The sequence below is a fragment of the Canis aureus genome, chromosome 29 (assembly GCF_053574225.1).
Source record: "Canis aureus isolate CA01 chromosome 29, VMU_Caureus_v.1.0, whole genome shotgun sequence".
Classification (NCBI taxonomy): domain Eukaryota; kingdom Metazoa; phylum Chordata; class Mammalia; order Carnivora; family Canidae; genus Canis; species Canis aureus.
Window position 1 is genome coordinate 28087001 of NC_135639.1, and position 17484 is coordinate 28104484.

A 17484-nucleotide genomic window follows, 5' to 3' on the forward strand; every position below is an offset into this window, starting at 1 on the left:
ATTAAGCTACTTTGTTAACTGTGGTCTGGCTTGATAGCTATAAATGTAAGTCCTAGCCAATCTGAGGCTTTAGCTAGTCTGAGAAGAGCTGCTTTAGATGCTAGGATTGGTTTTACATTTGTTGGGTTGAGGTGAGTGGGACATTCAAATATAAACACGGAGTAAAATTGAGGAGCGAATTCCAGGCCGATTTGTGTGTTGCATCATTCCTCTACGAGATCAACCAACTTGCAGAACAGAACAAGAGCAAGGAAGACCACGGGCTGAATTTGAAGAATGATCACGTTTGGGGACTAAAGGAGGAAGTGCCAGTGAAGGAGAGGAAAAAGGCAAGCAGTCAAGAGAAGGGATTAAGACAGGCTCAGTTGACTTGTACTGCATCTGATATGCTTGGGTTCGGTGTCCCCATTATCCCTGGAAGTGTCTAAGTCAGCTGATGGAGAAAGGGACACAATATGAGATGTCAAAGTAGTGACCTGATTGATTTTCTGTCCTCCCCGCTTTCCCTCTCCGTCTCTATCCATCTTCTTTTCTCACCTTCCCTGCAGCTTCCCAACACGGCTTAAGCCCCGCCCTTGTGGGAGCCTAACGACTTTCCTTCGCTACTGGCTTCCCTCGTCGCGTTTGGCCCGGCTCGGCCGCCGTGACGAGGCCTCTGCGCATGTGCAGGGTGACCCGGGGAGGAAGGTGAAGATGGCGGCGGCCAGGGCTTGGGTCCTGGGAGTCCGAAGGCTGCAAAGGGCTACCCGGACCGTGGTGCCGTTGGGTGCACGGACAGGTCCGCGAGAACGGGCGAGGCCCGAGTGTGGGGATGCCTGAGGTTTGGAGTGTGGAAGGTTGGGGGAGGAGGACATCGCGGATACCGCAGGGGCCGTGTCCGGCGAGGGGCGGAGGAGGAGTCAGTATACCCAGAAAAAGGTGTCAGGATTCTCACTGGTTCCCTGAAGCCCGGGTCGCCGCAGCCACCGCAGCTTGAAGCCTTCGGGGCGGCAGGAGGGACGGGGTCTTTTCTGACTCGCCCTCTTCTGATCTCCAGCTTCGCATATTACCAAGGACATGCTCCCGGGGCCCTATCCCAAGACCCCGGAAGAACGGGCCGCCGCCGCCAAGAAATATAATATGCGGGTAGAGGACTACGAACCGTACCCGGATGATGGCATGGGGTGAGATGCAGAGTCGGCTCGAAGCCGGGTAGTGACGGGAGATGGCCAGCTGGGTTGGGCGGCTTGACTCAGACCATTTTCCCTGAACCTTCTCGTGACCCCTCAGAGTCAATGGTATGGGTGACTTTCTCGGGGGAGGGAGGTGGGAAGTGATGGGTGAGCAGCTGCAGCCTAGAGGACTTCAATTTTCTCCTTGGCTCGGGCTGTTTCCTCAAATGAGGAAGCCGAGATTTTAATAGCTCCCTTGAGGACCCCTGAATAGCAGGAACTTTCCTTGGCTTCAGCCAGAGCACAAGGTTTCATTTAGATTGAGCATCTGCTGGGCTCAGGTGCTGTCATTCAGGCACGTGATCAGACTGGAACCGGACTCCTGTCTTGAGAGCCTTATTTGTAGATGTAGTACTCTATATTCGTCTGTATATCTTTCTTAAAAAAAAAAAAAAATCTTTGTTCTTATGGCTATGGAAGTTGTAACTGTCAATCAGGTTAAACAGCCAACTTCTCTATTCCAATTGATGTTATCCATCCGTCCTTTACGTAACATCCCTTTGGTTAGTTATCTGAAGTGATTACTGTCAGGTTTATTTTCTTTCATACATCACTCTTCCAATAGTGGTTTTAGCAGCTCCTATTCCTCTTGTTGTTTTCCAATCATTTTCTGTGACACACGACTAGTTGTCATCATTTTCTATGTCTCTGATTTTTGTTGTGGACAAGAGTAACCTTAGGAGCAGTGTGTAAAAGTTGAAACTGGATTTGTTGGGGAAGACCCAGCTTAGCAGGAAGTCCCATAAGGTGTCTGAGACATGGAGATGTATGCTAACTTGGTGGTTGGGAAGCAGTTACTATGAAGAGAATGCTTTTCTAATCTGGACCCTTGTTGTTTGTATTCCAATTAGCTGGGTGACCCTGGGTTCAGACTAAACTTCAGTTTCATTTTCTATCTAATGAGGGAATCAGAGTGATTGATTGCTAAATTCCCTTCCAGCTCTAACATTATAACATTGCATGACTTTTTTTATTGTTTTTTTTCTTTTGACTTTTTTTATTGTTGAAAGAAGGTAAGAAAAACATGTATGTTATAATACTTCAGAGTTTGACACAGTCTTTTATTTACACTTTGGACTTCTGTGATTAGCTCTGTGCTTAGTGACTATAAATTGATTTGAAAGTGGGTTTCTCTGTCTTTAGGTGAGTCAGTTATCTCTATTACTTGGTTTCTCATCTCTAACATGAGGGGATTTTGAATTGTCTGAGTGAGGCTGCTCAGAGCCCCTTCCAGAAGTTTTTCTGTCTCTCAGGTATGGCGACTATCCGAAGCTCCCTGACCGCTCACAGCAGGAGAGGGATCCATGGTATAACTGGGACCACTCAGACCTGAGGTTGAACTGGGGTGAACCGGTGAGAGATCCATATCCCATTTGACCTTTCTTCCTTCTCTCTAATATCCCGTGAGGATTCTTTATTTAGCTTAAATGGCACTTTGCTGCCTAAGCAACATTAAGGTTTTCTGCCCAAAGAAACAAGATCCAGTGGTCTGAGATCTGAGGGTCCATGTATGATACATAGGGTGGGACTTCTGGAAATAATCAGAGCTCTGTACTTTGATTGAGCTGTCTTTGGTCAGCAGAACCTAGCTCTAAGCTAGCACCTAGTCCTATGTGCTAGAGTAGCTCCCACTTGACTCTCAGAATATTGCCCCAGGGCAGTAAAATACCTTTCTTGAAACTTGTGTTAGGCTCTTTTGCACACTGCCTGCCTTTTGTAGGAAGAGCAGTATGTGACATGTAACTGCTTTTCTGCCATAGATGCACTGGGACCTTGACATGTATATCAGGAACCGTGTGGACACATCACCCACACCCGTTTCCTGGAATCTCATGTGTAAGCACCTCTTCGGCTTCGTGGCCTTCATGCTGTTCATGTTTTGGGTTGGGGAGAATTACCGCACCTACCAGCCTGTGGTGAGTATCTGAGAAATGCTCCAGTAGGCACATTTACTTAGTTCTGTTTCCTGAGAGAATGAAATTTCTGTGCAGTAGGGATCCAGCCAATGCCAGGCTTGGCTTCCTATTAAGGCCCGTGGAAAGCCTTACCCATTGACCTGGCGCAAGTATCAGAGCACTGCTCCATGCCTATTTCTTGGGTCATTCTGAGTGAGAAGAAACAATTTAGGACTAGGTAAGAGATGAGAATGTGTTAAGTCAACTAATCTTCTAGAGTTGCCATTTGGGGACTACACTTACCAATTATATTTTAGCAAGTGATCTTTCAAGGTTTAGTCAAGGAATCTAGACCTCAAACCATATTCTTTGCTGGAGATGTGAAGGGCACTTCCTGTAGGGTACCGGAAGCAATTGTTTACTATAAGCACAGACAGTTTTATTTTGGAGAGTGTAAAGGACATGGAAAGTATACTCTTTGACTATAAGGAAGTTTGATTTGGATAAGAATAAAATGTAGATAAATGACACAATGAGCAACATTGAAATATAGGAATGTGGCAGTTTTAATGTCCATATGTATGTAGTGAACATTTGTGTTAATGGGTATGAGGTGCTGTTAAAAAAGAAGGATCATGCTAGATACTAAAAATATGTATAGACTTCTGATGGTGTGGAGAAGTTGGGGAGAACATTTGGGACAAGAGAAAATAGAAGGAAGGAAAAGGAGAGTAAGTTAGCTGGAGTGGAATAGGCACATAAAATATTCCTAGATAACCAGCCGTACTGGTTACCTAAAGAGAGCTGCTAAAAATTCAGATTTCCTGGTTCAGTAGCTCATGGTAGGGTTCTAGAATCAGTATTTAACAGGTAATTTTCATGTTCTGGGAAATTAGGTGTGGAAATTGCCTGTTAAAAAACATTGTGAGGTGAGTTGATAATTTAGGTTGGGAAGCTTTGATTATGTAACTAGGGATTTGGACTTAGTGGTATAGTAAGCTATTAATTCAACAAATATTTATGAAAACTCTTCTATGTACCAAGTACAGATTGTGCTAGAAGTTGGGGATCCAGTGATGACTTGGTCTGCCTCTAGGCAGCAGGGAGCTATGTTGAGGTTTTGAACAGCCAAGTGACATAACGAAGGCTAGGATTTTAGGATGATTAATCTACAGGGTAGATTGTACGGGAAGGAACTAAAAGCAGGCAGACTGTCATGTTTGCAGTTGGCTGCTCAGTGCTACCTCTGCAGAGATAATCAATGTCCTGATGGTAGCTGGTATGTCTGTGTGCACTGACACGAGCCTTCCTACCAAGCCCCAGGGGCTCCAGGCTGGAGAGTGCACGTAGGGCTGGTGTGAGCACTAACTTCACTTCAGGAGAGCAAGAAACACAGTGTGGCTCTTCCATTTTTCAGTTCTGTAAGCACATCACCCTTTTCTCCTCCCCTTGAGCTGTGTTCTCTGACAGCTGTTTGTTGGTAAAGCCAGCAGCCCCTAAAGCACGTCCCAGCCGTGTCTCCTCTGTGCTTTCCCCCACTGCTGCTCCTGCACGCCTCATTTGCTAGGCCACTTTAGTGGTGGAACCATTAGAGGCTGAGTGACTTAAAGGAGATTGAGTCTGTCTCAACCCCAGGAGAGAGTGGGATGGATGGATGCATCGTCTCATTTAGAAAGCACTCTCCCTCCCTCCTTCTCTCTCTCTCACTCACTCATACACACAGAAGTATAGGCACCACTTCTCTCACAATCTAGGCTTTCTCTCTGCCTTGGGCTGATGAGGGAAGAAGAGTGCTGTTCCTGCTGTTCTAGCCCAGCTGGGTCTGACCAGAGGCTACCTTGTACCCATTTACAATGTGTGATTGTTAACTCAGAGTGGGGTATAGCCAGGTATTGGCTGGGATGTATGCTGTCTTGCTGACCTGTGTTTTTTCCTTAGGGGCCAAAGCAGTATCCTTATAATAATCTGTACCTGGAACGAGGCGGCGATCCCACCAAAGAGCCTGAGCCAGTGGTTCATTATGAGATCTGAAGTGGCTTCATCAGCTTTGTGCCCCTTAACTGACTCCTTCATTTCTAGAGATTTAACCTTAATGAAATCCCTAATAAAATTTAGTGCTGTGGTATCTGTGCCTCATTTCCCCAGGAATAGCCACTGCCCTGAGGACCTCATCCTTTTTTCATTTTTTTTTTGTCTGCTATCTGTTCTTACCCCCTACCCCTTCTGAGATTAGAAAGATGGGAGGTGGGGGGAGTTAAGCATAAGAAAACAGTAAATTTGTTAATTTTGCTGCGACTGTGAAGGTATTTGAAGGTTCCAGTTGTGTGGCAGGCGGTAAGGGTAGCTCCTTTTCCCATTTACAGGGTTGAAGAAGGAAGATACGTTCCTGACTTCCCAAGTTGGGACAAGATGTATTTCTCATTAAAAAACAGGGCAGCCCCGGTGGTGCAAAAACAAAACAAAACAAAAAAACTTTTTATAGTGGTTAGTTTTTTTGTTTTTTAAATTGCACTTTAACATGTTCTAAGTATATTCCAGGGTAAATAGGTGTTTTTGGACTTACTTGGGGCTGTGACTGTCTCTAATGTTATTTTTGTTGTAAGAGTGTATTTCTTGTTCCAAGGCAAATTCTGAATGCTACATTTGTGAATTGGAGGACAGTTCATTGAGTTACTCTGAACCTATGCATGGCTTTTGCTCCTGTTTTTGAGGGTCTGTCTCAATGTATCTGTTAAGTGAACCAATTCATTTTTTTTTTTTGTCCCTTTGGGGACATTTTCTTAAAATAACAGTCATGCTACCCGAAAACCTGTCCACAAAAAAATCACACATTCAACATGACCTATGAAAGCAAATTCATCCAAGTTAGTTTTTGTCCAGGCCCTGAAAGGGACTTTTATGAGATCAGGGGATGAATACTGATACTAAAATGCCTCTACTTCAGTGTCTCCACTGGCTTTTTATCTTTCTTCACACTCTGTCCTCTGTCGCATTTGATAATATATTTAACAAACCTCTGTGTATAATATGTATCAGAAACTGATAGATCCTGTAGATATAAAATTGGACAAGACAAAATAATTGCCTTCAAGTATTTACCTAGAAGGTAAGACTGGCAGTTACCAAACAGAGTGAAAAGAATTAAGAGATGTGTGAGCTGAAAGAGAAGAGTGTACTTCTAATTTTTTTAATTTTAATTTATTTTTTGGAAGGGGGAGGGGAGGGAAAGGGAGAGAATCTTTTTTTTTTTTTTTTTTTTTTAAATTCCTATTTATTCACGATAGTCACACACACACAGAGAGAGAGAGGCAGAGGGAGAAGCAGGCTCCATGCACCGGGAGCCCGACGTGGGATTTGATTTTGGGTCTCCAGGATTGCGCCCTGGGCCAAGGGCAGGCACCAAACCGCGGCGCCACCCAGGGATCCCCAAGGGAGAGAATCTTAAGCAGGTTCCATGCCCAGCGTGGAGCCAGAGATGGGGCTCAATTTCACAGCCCTGAGATCATGACCTGAGCTGAAATCAAGAGTCGGATGCTTAACTGACTGAGCCACCTAGCCACCCCTGTACTTTTTATTTTTTTAATTCTATTCTTGAAACTGACCTTAAGCATTTGGTTCAGATTTCTTTTTTTTTAAATATTTATTTATTTATTATTTATGATAGAGAGAGGCAGAGACACAGGAGGAGGGAGAAGCAGGCTCCATGCCAGGAGCCCGACGCGGGACTCCATCCTGGGACTCCAGGATCGCGCCCTGGGCCAAAGGCAGGCGCTATACCACTGAGCCACCCAGGGATCCCCTGGTTCAGATTTCCTTCAGAGCACTCCCACCAGTGACATTTCTGCCTCATTCCCTAATTCGAGGTATAGTCTAAGGTTCAGGTTTCCGCCCTGTTTTATTTGCTGTCAGGTCTAATCCCCTGTTGTGGTGCTTAGATGTTCAAGAAATGTTTAGTAGGTAATTAGTACACAGAGTGGGCAGGACAGACAATGCCCTGAATTGTGTTGTCCTGACTTCAAAACCCTCTAGTCCACATGAAAAGGGAATTAGACTTGTGTCACAGTGATTAGGGGCTCCATTGTAAAATAACTGAACCAGTTCATCTTTGGAGACGTAACTGGAAAAACACAGTGGAACTTATGCATTAAACCAAAGTTTTGAATCAACAGGTCTAAGGTCTTCAGGTGCTGACATTTTTGCTTGGAAATGTTCCTCAGTCAACATAAAAAAATCCATCCGATTTTTTCACTTCCTCCTTCAACCCTTTACCTCATCAGCCACAAGAACCTGTCCAGTTTTCCTTTACAGTCATCACCACTATGTTAATCCAGACATTCATCACCCGGTACCTGGACTATTCTGTTAGTCTCCTAATTTGAGTCCCTGCCTCCAGGTCTGTTTTCTCTTCAAGGGAGTCCATATTATTTGTCTCAGAATATAATCTTCATCTTATTGCACCCAAACTCATAATTCTCACTAACTCCCAACTACCTGCATTGTTGAACTGGTATTCCCAATCTGTACCTGACCTCTTTCATTCGTTGTACGGGAGATGCCAGGGGGCCTATATCCAGTTGGGCCCTTCCTTCCTCCTGAGACACGGCCTATGTTGCTGCTGCAAGGTGTGATATCCGTCTGTTGTCCCTGAAACCTTCCAGGAAGGCCCTGGTCTACAGTACGTAGTCCTCTGCACGCCTATACCCTTTAATTAGCTCAGCCAACAGCTTTTGGGCACCAGTTGTTGCCGGGCTGTAGTGCGTTGCCGTTATTTACGGCCGGGATTCCTATTTACCTTGTCAATTAGGATAACACTGAGAGCTTCTGGAACTAGTACCAGGTCTTCTCCACTTCAACAAACAACGAATTAGTATTTTCCCTTTTCTGGGGACTGTCCTGGAGCCTGGCTCAAATTGAACAGGCTAGAACTTAGCGGTCGCAGGATCCGACCCACTGCGGCAGAACTGCGCAATCACAGGACAGGCGACGGATCCCGAAGTAAAAGCGAGAATCCTATTACATCCTTGGCGGGTCCGCCGGCTCCTCGACCCTGCGCTTTGCGCGTGCGGTGCCCTGCCAGGACTACTTTTGGCCTTCGGCGGCTGCCGTCCACAGCACCCTGTTGAGCCCAAAGGCCCTGTAAGGAGATCGGCTCCGGCTGCGCCGCGCCACCCTGACCTGGGCTTTCCGTGCAGGTGGGTCTTCCCCCACCTGTCTGGAGTCGGGGACTGCGGCTCCGCCGTCGGTAGAGCGCCTCGGGGGAGCTCACCCCCCGCGGGCACGCCGGCCCGGGCAGCACCGCGGCCGCCCTCGGGTCGCACCCAGCTCCGCGCTCCCGGCCGCGCGGGGGTGCTGCGGCCGGACGAGGGTCTCCCTTCAGCGCGGCCCTCGAGCCTGCGTCCGCGCTCCCGGCCCCGGCCTGGAGCACAGGGTGGGCAGGACAGACCGTGCCGCCCAAAGGGCCAGGGCCCCGGAGGTCGCTGCCGAACACCATCACTGCAGGAGTCTGTTCGGCTCTCCGTTGAATGTGGATTAAAAGCCCATGTTCCCGGTTTCTAGACCGTCGGGGATTTGACACCTCAAGTGCCTGAACTAGCTTAGTTTGAACTAATATAATGGTTAAACACACTGGGCCGTGGGGGCTGATTGGGGTTCACATCTCGGCCCAGCCTGTTTTCTTCCTCCTAAAATGGGGATAGTAATAGGACTTGCCGCACAGAACCATTGTGAGAAATGAGATGTGCACGTTAAATGAGCAGTGCTAAACGCAGCCCCTACTTTTTTAAGGGCTTTCCCCAGAAACGTGAAAATAGCTTTGACCAGCAGGTGGCAATGGTGACTATATAATATGATATGCAGCGAGTCCGTAGGTAATTGATGTTGCCTCAAGTGTTTAGAGGCCCCCTGAGAATCTTGGCTGAATTGGCAGCCTTAAACTTTCTTCAGGCTGGAGATTACATTAGAGGTTGAGTAATACTACCTGCTATTTTTGTAGATTGAGGCTAACCTGACGGTGGACTCCTTAAGCAGGTCACAACGGTCCCAAGTGTCCTCCCTCAAGTTCAGTGTCACCTTAGAAACAAAGAAAACACTTGTCTGCCACTTTGCTACTCTGTTGGGATGGCACCTTGAATATGCATTAGAATTGGGTTGGAAACCACAGAATTAAAATGGATGTTTACATTTATCCAACAAATATTATCAAGCACTTGCTATATATCAGACATTGTTCTGGCACTGGTTATTTATAATGTGATGAACAATGCAGACACAGTACAGGCTCCCCTGGACTTCACTTATTAGTGGATGAGACCAACAGTGTAAGTGTAAATAAACATAAGTTACCAAGAAGAAAAAATAATGAGTCTAATTTTCATTTGGTGGCTCACCTCTCTGAGGGGGTGAGAAGCTGAGCCCGGAAAGATGTGATAAGGGGCCAGTTATGCAGAGAATGAAAGGAAGAACATTCAAAATATAGGAAACAGAATTTACAAAAGCTCTGTGGTGGTAAAAAGCCAGGAAAAGAAAAAAAAAAGGCGAATGTGGCTGCAGCATAGTAAGAGGGGAATGTGGCAAGAGATGAGGTTGATGGTGTAGGCTAGAGCCTTTGAGCAGGGTCATAAAAGATTTGAGTGCAATTTTAGTCTGAGTGCAATAGAAGTCATTGGAAGGTTTTAAGCATGGAATGCCAAAATCCTGTTTATGATTTTAAAAGTTCACTTCTGCTGCTATGTAGAGTTAATTGGGTGATGGTAGAGTGAAGATGACCAGTTGGAAGATTAATGCAGTATTCCAGGTGAGAGATGATGGTATTTTCAAACAGAGTGGTAGTGGTAGTGGAGATGGGGAAAAGTAAACAGATTGAGATACAATTTTGGACGTGGAATCAGGAAGACTTAATGATGAATTAGAAGGAAAAGGAGGAACCAAGGGTGATTTTCAGGTTTCCTGGTTAAGCAATTAGGTGGATAGTGGTACCATTTACTGAGATGAAGAAAACTAGAGGAAGAACAGATTTGAAGCGAGGACATAGTGGAATAGAGAATTCGGTTTGAGACTAATTCAGGTATCTTTGCTATATCAAGATGGAAATATTTGATTAGCAGTTATATGTAAGAATTTGGAAGTCAGAGGAGAGATATGTATTAGTGGTATGAATTTGGGGGTCATCAGCATATGGATGATATGTAAAGCCAAGGGAATAGATGAGGTCACTGAGAGATTATCTGATTTGATAATTATCATCACCATTAGGCCTTGGCAACCACTGTGTTTGAATATCTTTTTTGGGTTAAAGCATTAGATTTCAGTAATTGGGTAAGTGAACCATCCTTGTCAATCTACAGATGGTCATGTGTATGTCACCCTGTATTGCCCTGAAATGCCCCATTCCATGGTGGGGTGAGAGAAACAAGATCTCGTGTCTACAGCTATGCCCTAGACCTGGCCCTTAAGTTTGGAGGTTTCTATTTTCAGTAGGCCAAGGGCCATGTCAATTTTCTGCCACACACAGGACAGACCATGAAGCTAAAGGAACTAGAACGGCCAGCTGTCCAAGCGTGGAGCCCAGCCAGCCAGTACCCTGTGTATCTGGCCACAGGTATGATGATTCTGTGTACTACAATCTACTGAAAGTACACAAGTCAAAGGGAGACTTACTATCCAGAATTCTTTACTGAGCTTCAGAGAAAGGTTTAGAGTCCTGGAAAGGTGGGGTTTGCTCACAGCACAAGCAAGGGGACATTAGGTGTTTGCTTTGAGCTATGCCTCAAGCCTGGACACCTCTCTTTTCTTGTTTCCTTTGGAGTTATCATTTGAAAAAGGGTATACCCAGTCCTCTCCTGTTCTTCTACCTCTCCACTCACTAACCATTTATACCCCAAATCTGTGCATGTATTTTTGCTTATATGCTGCTTCTTCCTAACTTTTCTTGTGCCTAGGAACATCTGCCCAGCAGCTAGATGCCTCCTTTAGCACAAGTGGCACATTGGAAATCTTTGAGGTTGATTTCAGGGACCCTTCTTTGGACTTGAAGCACAAGGGAGTCCTTTCTGCCTCAAACAGGTACTATGTCTGAATTGGTGATGGGTATGTGGGGCAGATCCTGATATAGACCCTGTTGAGGAATCCTGGTGGTAATGTGTGCTTCTCGGGGTTCATGAGGAGATTCATGAGGGAACAAGTTAAGCCTGGGGTTATTTTGCAAAAGGATTTTTTAAAACCACCACTTGCACCTCTTTGGTCAGCAGCAGCAGCAGCAGTGTCAAGCAGAATCATGTGATAGAGATGCCTCATACAAACCTGGACCCATAAGTACCTGATCTCTCTCTCAGCCTAGAGATGTTGGCTCCTTCCTCCATTGGCTCTTGTGAAGATAACCTTACACAATATCTCTTTTTCTGCCAAGGGGAGGAGAACAAATGAGCATCTTCTCATTGTGGTTAGGAACTGATTGGGTACTCATGGATTTCATGGCTCTCTCAGGCTTATAGAGCTAAGTACTGGGATTCACAGAGCACATGTATACAGACCAGGGACTATGCTAGGAGCTCTGTATATCATTTATCCCTCAAAATGAGCCTGAGCCATAAATACCATTATTCCCATTTTACATAGGAGGAAACTGAAACCCTGGCAACCTAGGATTTATATCTAGGCTTAACTCCAAAATCTACCTTATTTCTATTATTTAACTTCTCTTTTATAGGTTTAATTTAATTTTTTTTATTTTTATATTTTTTAAATATTTTATTTATTTATTCATGAGAGAGGACAGAGCACGAGAGAGAGAGGCAGAGACACAGGCAGAGGGAGAAGCAGGCTCCATGCAGGGAGCCAGACGTGGGACTTGATCCCGGGTCTCCAGGATCACAACCTGGGCTGAAGGTGGTGCTAAACCGCTGACCCATCCCAGCTGCCCTCTTTTATAGGTTTTATAAAGATGTGGCTTAAATTCTGAAGTAGTGGCCTCCAAATTTTGATGCCACCAGGGAAAATGTGAATTTTCACTATACTCAAGTCGTATAGGCAATGTAAGTAATATACATGTGTTACTCTACTATTAAAAAATGCAATTTGTATGATTTTATAGGTTAAAAATATAAATCTTTTCCCTACAACTTTGAAAATTATCTTGCCCATCCCACTTTAGAGATTACTGGTCAAAATGCAGCTTTGTATTCTCCTGTGCATTTTTTCATCTGAGAGATTAATTAAGATATTTAGACAGAAGTATCCTCTTTTTTCTTTTCATGGTTTAGCCTAGTTATTGTCCTCCCTTTCTGAAGCCCCTTTATGACTTTCTGACAGTATCCCTTATTTCAGAGTTCTTTACATCTCTGTATTTCCAGCACCTTTCCCTTTGAAGAGCAGCCACTGAAGGGTTTACCAATAATGATGAGATATTCTTAGCATCTAAGCAAGCATTTCAGAAAGGGCCCCTGAAAGGGGTGGAGCTAATTCAACTACATTTATACTTCTGGAGTTAAAGAATAGGACCAGTGGGCAAGGACTCTTGTCCTTGGCCAGCACATTAGCAGCTTCAGCACAGTAGTGGCTCCTTAGGGCAGAGTTCCTAAGAAAGAGGCAATATAATTGCTTAAGAAATCTTGAAATTGGGGCAGCCTGGGTGGCTCAGTGGTTTAGCACTGCCTTTAGTCTAGGGCATGATCCTGGAGACCTGGGATCAAGTCTCACAGACTGGGATCAAGTCCCACGTCGGGCTTCCTGCATGGAGCCTGTTTCTCCCTCTGTATCTCTGCCTCCCTCTCTCTGTGTGTCTCTCATGAGTAAATAAATGAAATCTTTACAAAAAAAAAAAAAAAAGAAATCTTGAAATTGAATCCTAAGAACCCTATGGGCAGAGATTTTTGTCTGTTTTGTTCACTGCTGTATCTCTAGCTCCTAAAACAGTGCCTGGTGTTAGATGTTTAATAAATATCTATTAAATGAATGAGTGACATTAGAAATGTCGGAATTACCAAACTGAGCATTCATATCCACCATTTTGGTTAGTTATAGTTATTCTTCAGTTAACCTTAGTTCCTTGAGAGCTTTTCAAGTGTGATGACCAGTTTGTTTTGCAGCCAGCTATGTTGAAGGGACCCTTTTTGAAATGTTGATACTCAATTCATGAATCATAAACTTCACTTCATACCCTGTTCCATCCTGCAAGGATTGGGGGCTATAACCCAAATAAATAGTACAATTAACACTATTGAGAGTATTTCATTTTTACTTTCTTTTCCACTTCTATAATTGTGTCCAAAGACCTAAGGAATTACCTTTGACCTAGACCTTGATCATTAGAGTCTTGTTGAAGAAATCATCTTGGACACCCCAGGGTCTAAGACACCCACTTTCTTCTCAGCCTGGATTCGGTCACTTACTCAGAAATTCATATCTGAAACTATTGATCAGAGTAGGTAGAGGGCTGCCCAGTCTTTGTTCTATGCCTCCCTCTTTCTTTTCTATGTCATCTTTTGCATGGTTTAGCAGAATGCACAGTTGTATTGGGTTGCATCCTTGACTAAAGATACATGACTGTGCAAATGGTATTCTGACACTGGTCTTCAGTTTCCTCACTTATGTTTAAAGAAGAGATTGTGTAAGATGCCTGCTGAGAACCTACTGAACTCTGAATTTAGGTCTTATGTTCAGTCTTTCCTTCCCTTTCTTTTTTATAGCACAATCTCTCTCCCCACCCAAAGATTTATCTATTATTTGAGAGAGAGAAAGGAGAGAGGAGAAAAGCAGACTCCTCATAGGGCACAGAGCCTGAAGCAGGGCTCAATCTCAGGATCCTGAGATCATGATCTGAGCCAAAATCAAGAGTTGGACGCTTACGCAGTTGAGCCACCCAGGTGCCCCCCCTTTGTTATTACATAAAAATATACTTTTCAGAATCTTTTCCCTTCCTTTTCCTGCCCTTTTCACCAGACCCATGGATTAACCACATTTGAATCCTGAAGACCCCCTTATCCTCAAGCCATGATGCATCAGAGAAATGTCATATATTTAGAAATACTTAACTGAAAGAGAACTGCTCTGAAACACTGATACAGATGTGGATAGGAGACTGTCTCAGACTATATAGGTAGATTGGAAATGCGTGGATAAATGCCACTGGATGCGTCAGAATCAGTACAGATTAGCATGCACACTGAAGCTGGCAATATTTGGTTTGTTAGATGAATCTCATGCAAGAAGAGGTTTTGGGGAGAAGAATACATGATTTGTGTGTTGACTTGTGAATTGAGGACTTAGCTGCTGTGGCTGAGTAAGATCAGAGGCCGATGTGTAATGTGCTATATTCCATCCTCTGTCTACACTGACCTAGATCTCCTTGTGGTCTCTGTAGCCTCTGTATGACCCATCCTCTCATAACATGAAGAAGGTAGGTGATCTATCTTCTAGTACCTTTATAGCAGTTCTAGCTACTTGGGGAGCATTGTGACCCCTCTTTGGCTGCCTCTGTATGGAACAGCAAGCTGAAAAAGATCATGTATTTCTCTTAGTTTTCCCATTTCCCAGTTGCCTTCTTTAGAGATTACATCAAGATCACAGAGTAGAGAAAACATGAGCTTTGTTGTTGGATAGACCTCGGTTCAGAACCCAGCACTGCCATCTAATATCCTCTTGGGCACATTATTTAGCTTCTCTGGCCCTGTTTTTCTCTGCTGTAACTTCAGGATACATAGGCATATAGTTTCTTGGTGCATACTAGGTGAGCATCAGGACAAAACTTCCCTCACAGCCATGCTTCATTCTGTAGCTTGGAGTACTGCCTGCATTGCTCTGACTTTTAAGGAAACTTGGATTCCCTCAGCTATTTTGACTTGTTTTCACTTGAGTTCACTAACATGAGGTTGGGATTTTTAAAAAGAAACCTAACTAAGCAAATAAAAGCAAAATCCCAGATAAAGAAGTACATATAGAAGCAAGGATTTACACAGCACATGTTCCTAAAAATAAAGCAGCTAAAGCTTGTCCTCAGCTGAGCTTAGCAGGGATGACCTTCTGACCTCTCAGGCCTCAGTTTACCCTCTTGAACCTTGTCTTTTTCTTTCCTCCGGAAGCATAGCCATGAGGTGGTTCTTAGGGCTGATTCTATCTTTGCGAATTTCAATGTCTTTTTTGGTCTAGGCTGGTGTCAGTCTGATGTATTTGGTACAGGGGTTCTCAACCCTGGTTGCTTATTAGAATCACCTGGGGGCTCATTAAAAATGTGGATTCTGAGAGCCTGTCTCTGGGAATTCTACTTTGCATGGCCTAGATAGGTATGTAAATAATCTGTATTTTCTTTAGGTGCCACCCATCATTCTTGATGCTCTGTGGTATCTGTTGTTTCCATTTCCGTGGGAACCACTTCAGAGAATTCCCCTGTTATTCTCATGTTTTGAAAGTTCCCATTCTGTACAAACTCTTCCTTTTTTTTTTTTTAAGATTTTATTTATTCATGAGAAACAGAGAGAGGCAGAGACACAGGCAGAGGGAGAAGCAGGCTCCATGCAGGGAGCCCGATGCAGAACTCAATCCTGGGACTCCAGGATCACACCCTGGGCCAAAGGCAGGTGCTAAACCGCTGAGCCACCCTGGGATTCCCCTATACAAACTCTTCCTATACCTTCTCCTTAAATCCCTTCTAATTTCTGAAAATCCTATTTTCAAGCCAGAGGCCATCTTATTTTTAAGTTTTTTTAAATGATTCAAACATAGAAAAGTAGAATAGTACAATGAATAATCATACACCTTTACTTAGATGTATCAGTTGTTAATATTTTGTTGTGTTTGTCAAAATGCTTGTGCTCTTTCTCTGCATGCACAACACTTGCGTGTACACACACACAGTTCCCTGTCCATTTGCAGAGCAGAGATGATTGACACTCTTTGAACCCATTGAATAATCATGTCCAGGTCCTTGCTTATCTTGTCCCAGCTGGTCCTGTTCTCCCCGGTGTTCTCTATCATGCCTGTTTCCTCTCCAGCTTCACCCTCACTAGTGAAATGGTTAACCATAGGACTATACTTTTTACATGCTTAGAGAAAGAAAGTTATTTTGTCATGCTCTGTGTTCTACATTTGGTTACTCTAACTGGGCTTTGTTTTCCAGCTCTTTGGTGACTCCCCCTTGAGGTTTCAGGTACCTTTATCTTTGGTCTGGATATCATATACTGTGACCATACTGAGGTTACCGCAACATCTTCTACCATCCCCATGTGAGTTTTTCTCTGGCCATACTCCTCTGGTTCCTATGAGACCTATTCAGGGATTCTCTAGCTACTCTGTTGACTTGCCTTCTGCCCACACTAACCTCTCGCCCCAGGGTAACATGGCAGCCTCTTGAGCTAATATGGCACACATTCTTCTGCCCTATTAAGATCAGTGCAACCTTAGAACACATAGCCTTTTGGACAGTAGCTTTAGAACTGCTGTTTGTATCTGCTCTGCTGTTTTATCTCAGTTGCTGACCTGGTCTCAACCAGTGCTCTTCTCTTCATTTCTAACAGGTGGTTGCTGTGCTAATGACTGGCCAAACAGGTTCCTGCACAGTCACTCCACTCCGTTTCTTGGCTGACTATTCCCAGGGTGTGGGAACATTTCATTTCAGCTAGGGATCTTATGACATCATTTGATGTGAAATCTGGCTTCTCTGTAGGGCTGTGGAAATACCCTTGGCTAGCAGCTGTGAAATAGAGGACAGATTACCTGTCCTCTATTTTGGGGACTCACATGGCTTCCCTAGGGGCTTTGCAGAAGACCCATCTTTGTCTGTAGGGGCCCAGTGTCCATCTTTTTCTTCTGTGCAAGACACTGATAGTGTCTTGTTAGAAGCATCTTCAGAAAGCCTTAAATGTTTCTCAAGAGATATGTTTATTTTTTATGCCTGTATGTTTCTAGGGCTGGCCCACTGCAGCCATATAGCAGATCCATAGGCTAGTCACATAGAAGAGACACAGGGTAGAGAGATCCTTGGGTCTTTTCTCACTTACAGCTTGAGAGGGAATAAGGGACAGTGATTGTTGGTGTAAGAAGCCTGCTTCTAGTCAGGTACAAAAGGGTTTAGATCTTCCTCTAAATAGAATACACTATTTTATGATGGTTAAGAGCTCAGGCTCTAAAAACAAGATGGGCCAGGGTGCCTGGGTGGCTCGGTCAGTTGAGTGTCTGACTCTTGACTTCAACTTAGGTTATGATCTTGGGGTTGTGAGATCAAGCCCCATGTCAGGCTGTATGCTGAATGTGAAGTCTACTTAAGATTCTCTCTCTCTCTCTCTCTCTACCCCTCCTCACCTCTAAAAAACAGAAAATAAATAATAGAAGATGAGCCAGACTTTAAACCTTTATTCTACCACTTCCTAGCTGTCAAATAGGGATAAAAA

General features: G+C 44.3%; 3 protein-coding genes across 21 annotated transcripts in view; 2 read left to right on the forward strand and 1 right to left on the reverse strand.

Annotated features, from left to right (window-relative positions):
- The window catches only part of HIF1AN (hypoxia inducible factor 1 subunit alpha inhibitor), an 83657-nt gene extending 83000 nt beyond the window's left edge, over positions 1-657 (reverse strand). Inside the window, exon 1 of one of the 2 annotated variants that reach the window (XM_077877976.1) lies at positions 538-657. The gene's annotated coding sequence lies outside the window, so the exon portion shown is untranslated. The remainder of the gene's footprint in view (positions 1-537) is intronic. The other variant, XM_077877977.1, reaches the window with a different exon arrangement.
- Positions 617-5231, forward strand: NDUFB8 (NADH:ubiquinone oxidoreductase subunit B8). Of its 2 annotated transcripts, none has more exons than XM_077877978.1 (5): positions 617-778; positions 1037-1163; positions 2465-2564; positions 2972-3127; positions 5045-5231. In XM_077877978.1, the coding sequence occupies exons 1-5, from the start codon at positions 694-696 to the stop codon at positions 5135-5137; spliced, it is 561 nt and encodes a 186-aa protein (XP_077734104.1). In that variant the 5' UTR covers positions 617-693; the 3' UTR covers positions 5138-5231. The 2 variants fall into 2 exon arrangements, with proteins under 2 accessions (XP_077734104.1, XP_077734105.1); XM_077877979.1 differs by lacking the exon at positions 617-778 and adding an exon at positions 798-820.
- A 2584-nt stretch (positions 5232-7815) lies between these two features.
- SEC31B (SEC31 homolog B, COPII component) overlaps positions 7816-17484 on the forward strand; it is a 60139-nt gene continuing 50470 nt past the window's right edge. For 5 of the 17 annotated variants that reach the window (XR_013368059.1, XM_077877980.1, XM_077877985.1 and 2 more), the window contains exons 1-3: positions 7820-8298; positions 10617-10703; positions 11044-11167. Coding sequence is in view for 7 of the 17 variants with exons in the window: in XM_077877980.1 (XP_077734106.1) it covers positions 10625-10703; positions 11044-11167 (203 nt within the window). In the remaining 10 variants the exon portion in view is untranslated. Of the gene's footprint in view, positions 8299-10616; positions 10704-11043; positions 11168-17484 lie in introns of all 17 variants that reach the window. The other 12 variants (XR_013368055.1, XR_013368056.1, XR_013368057.1 and 9 more) reach the window with 5 other exon arrangements.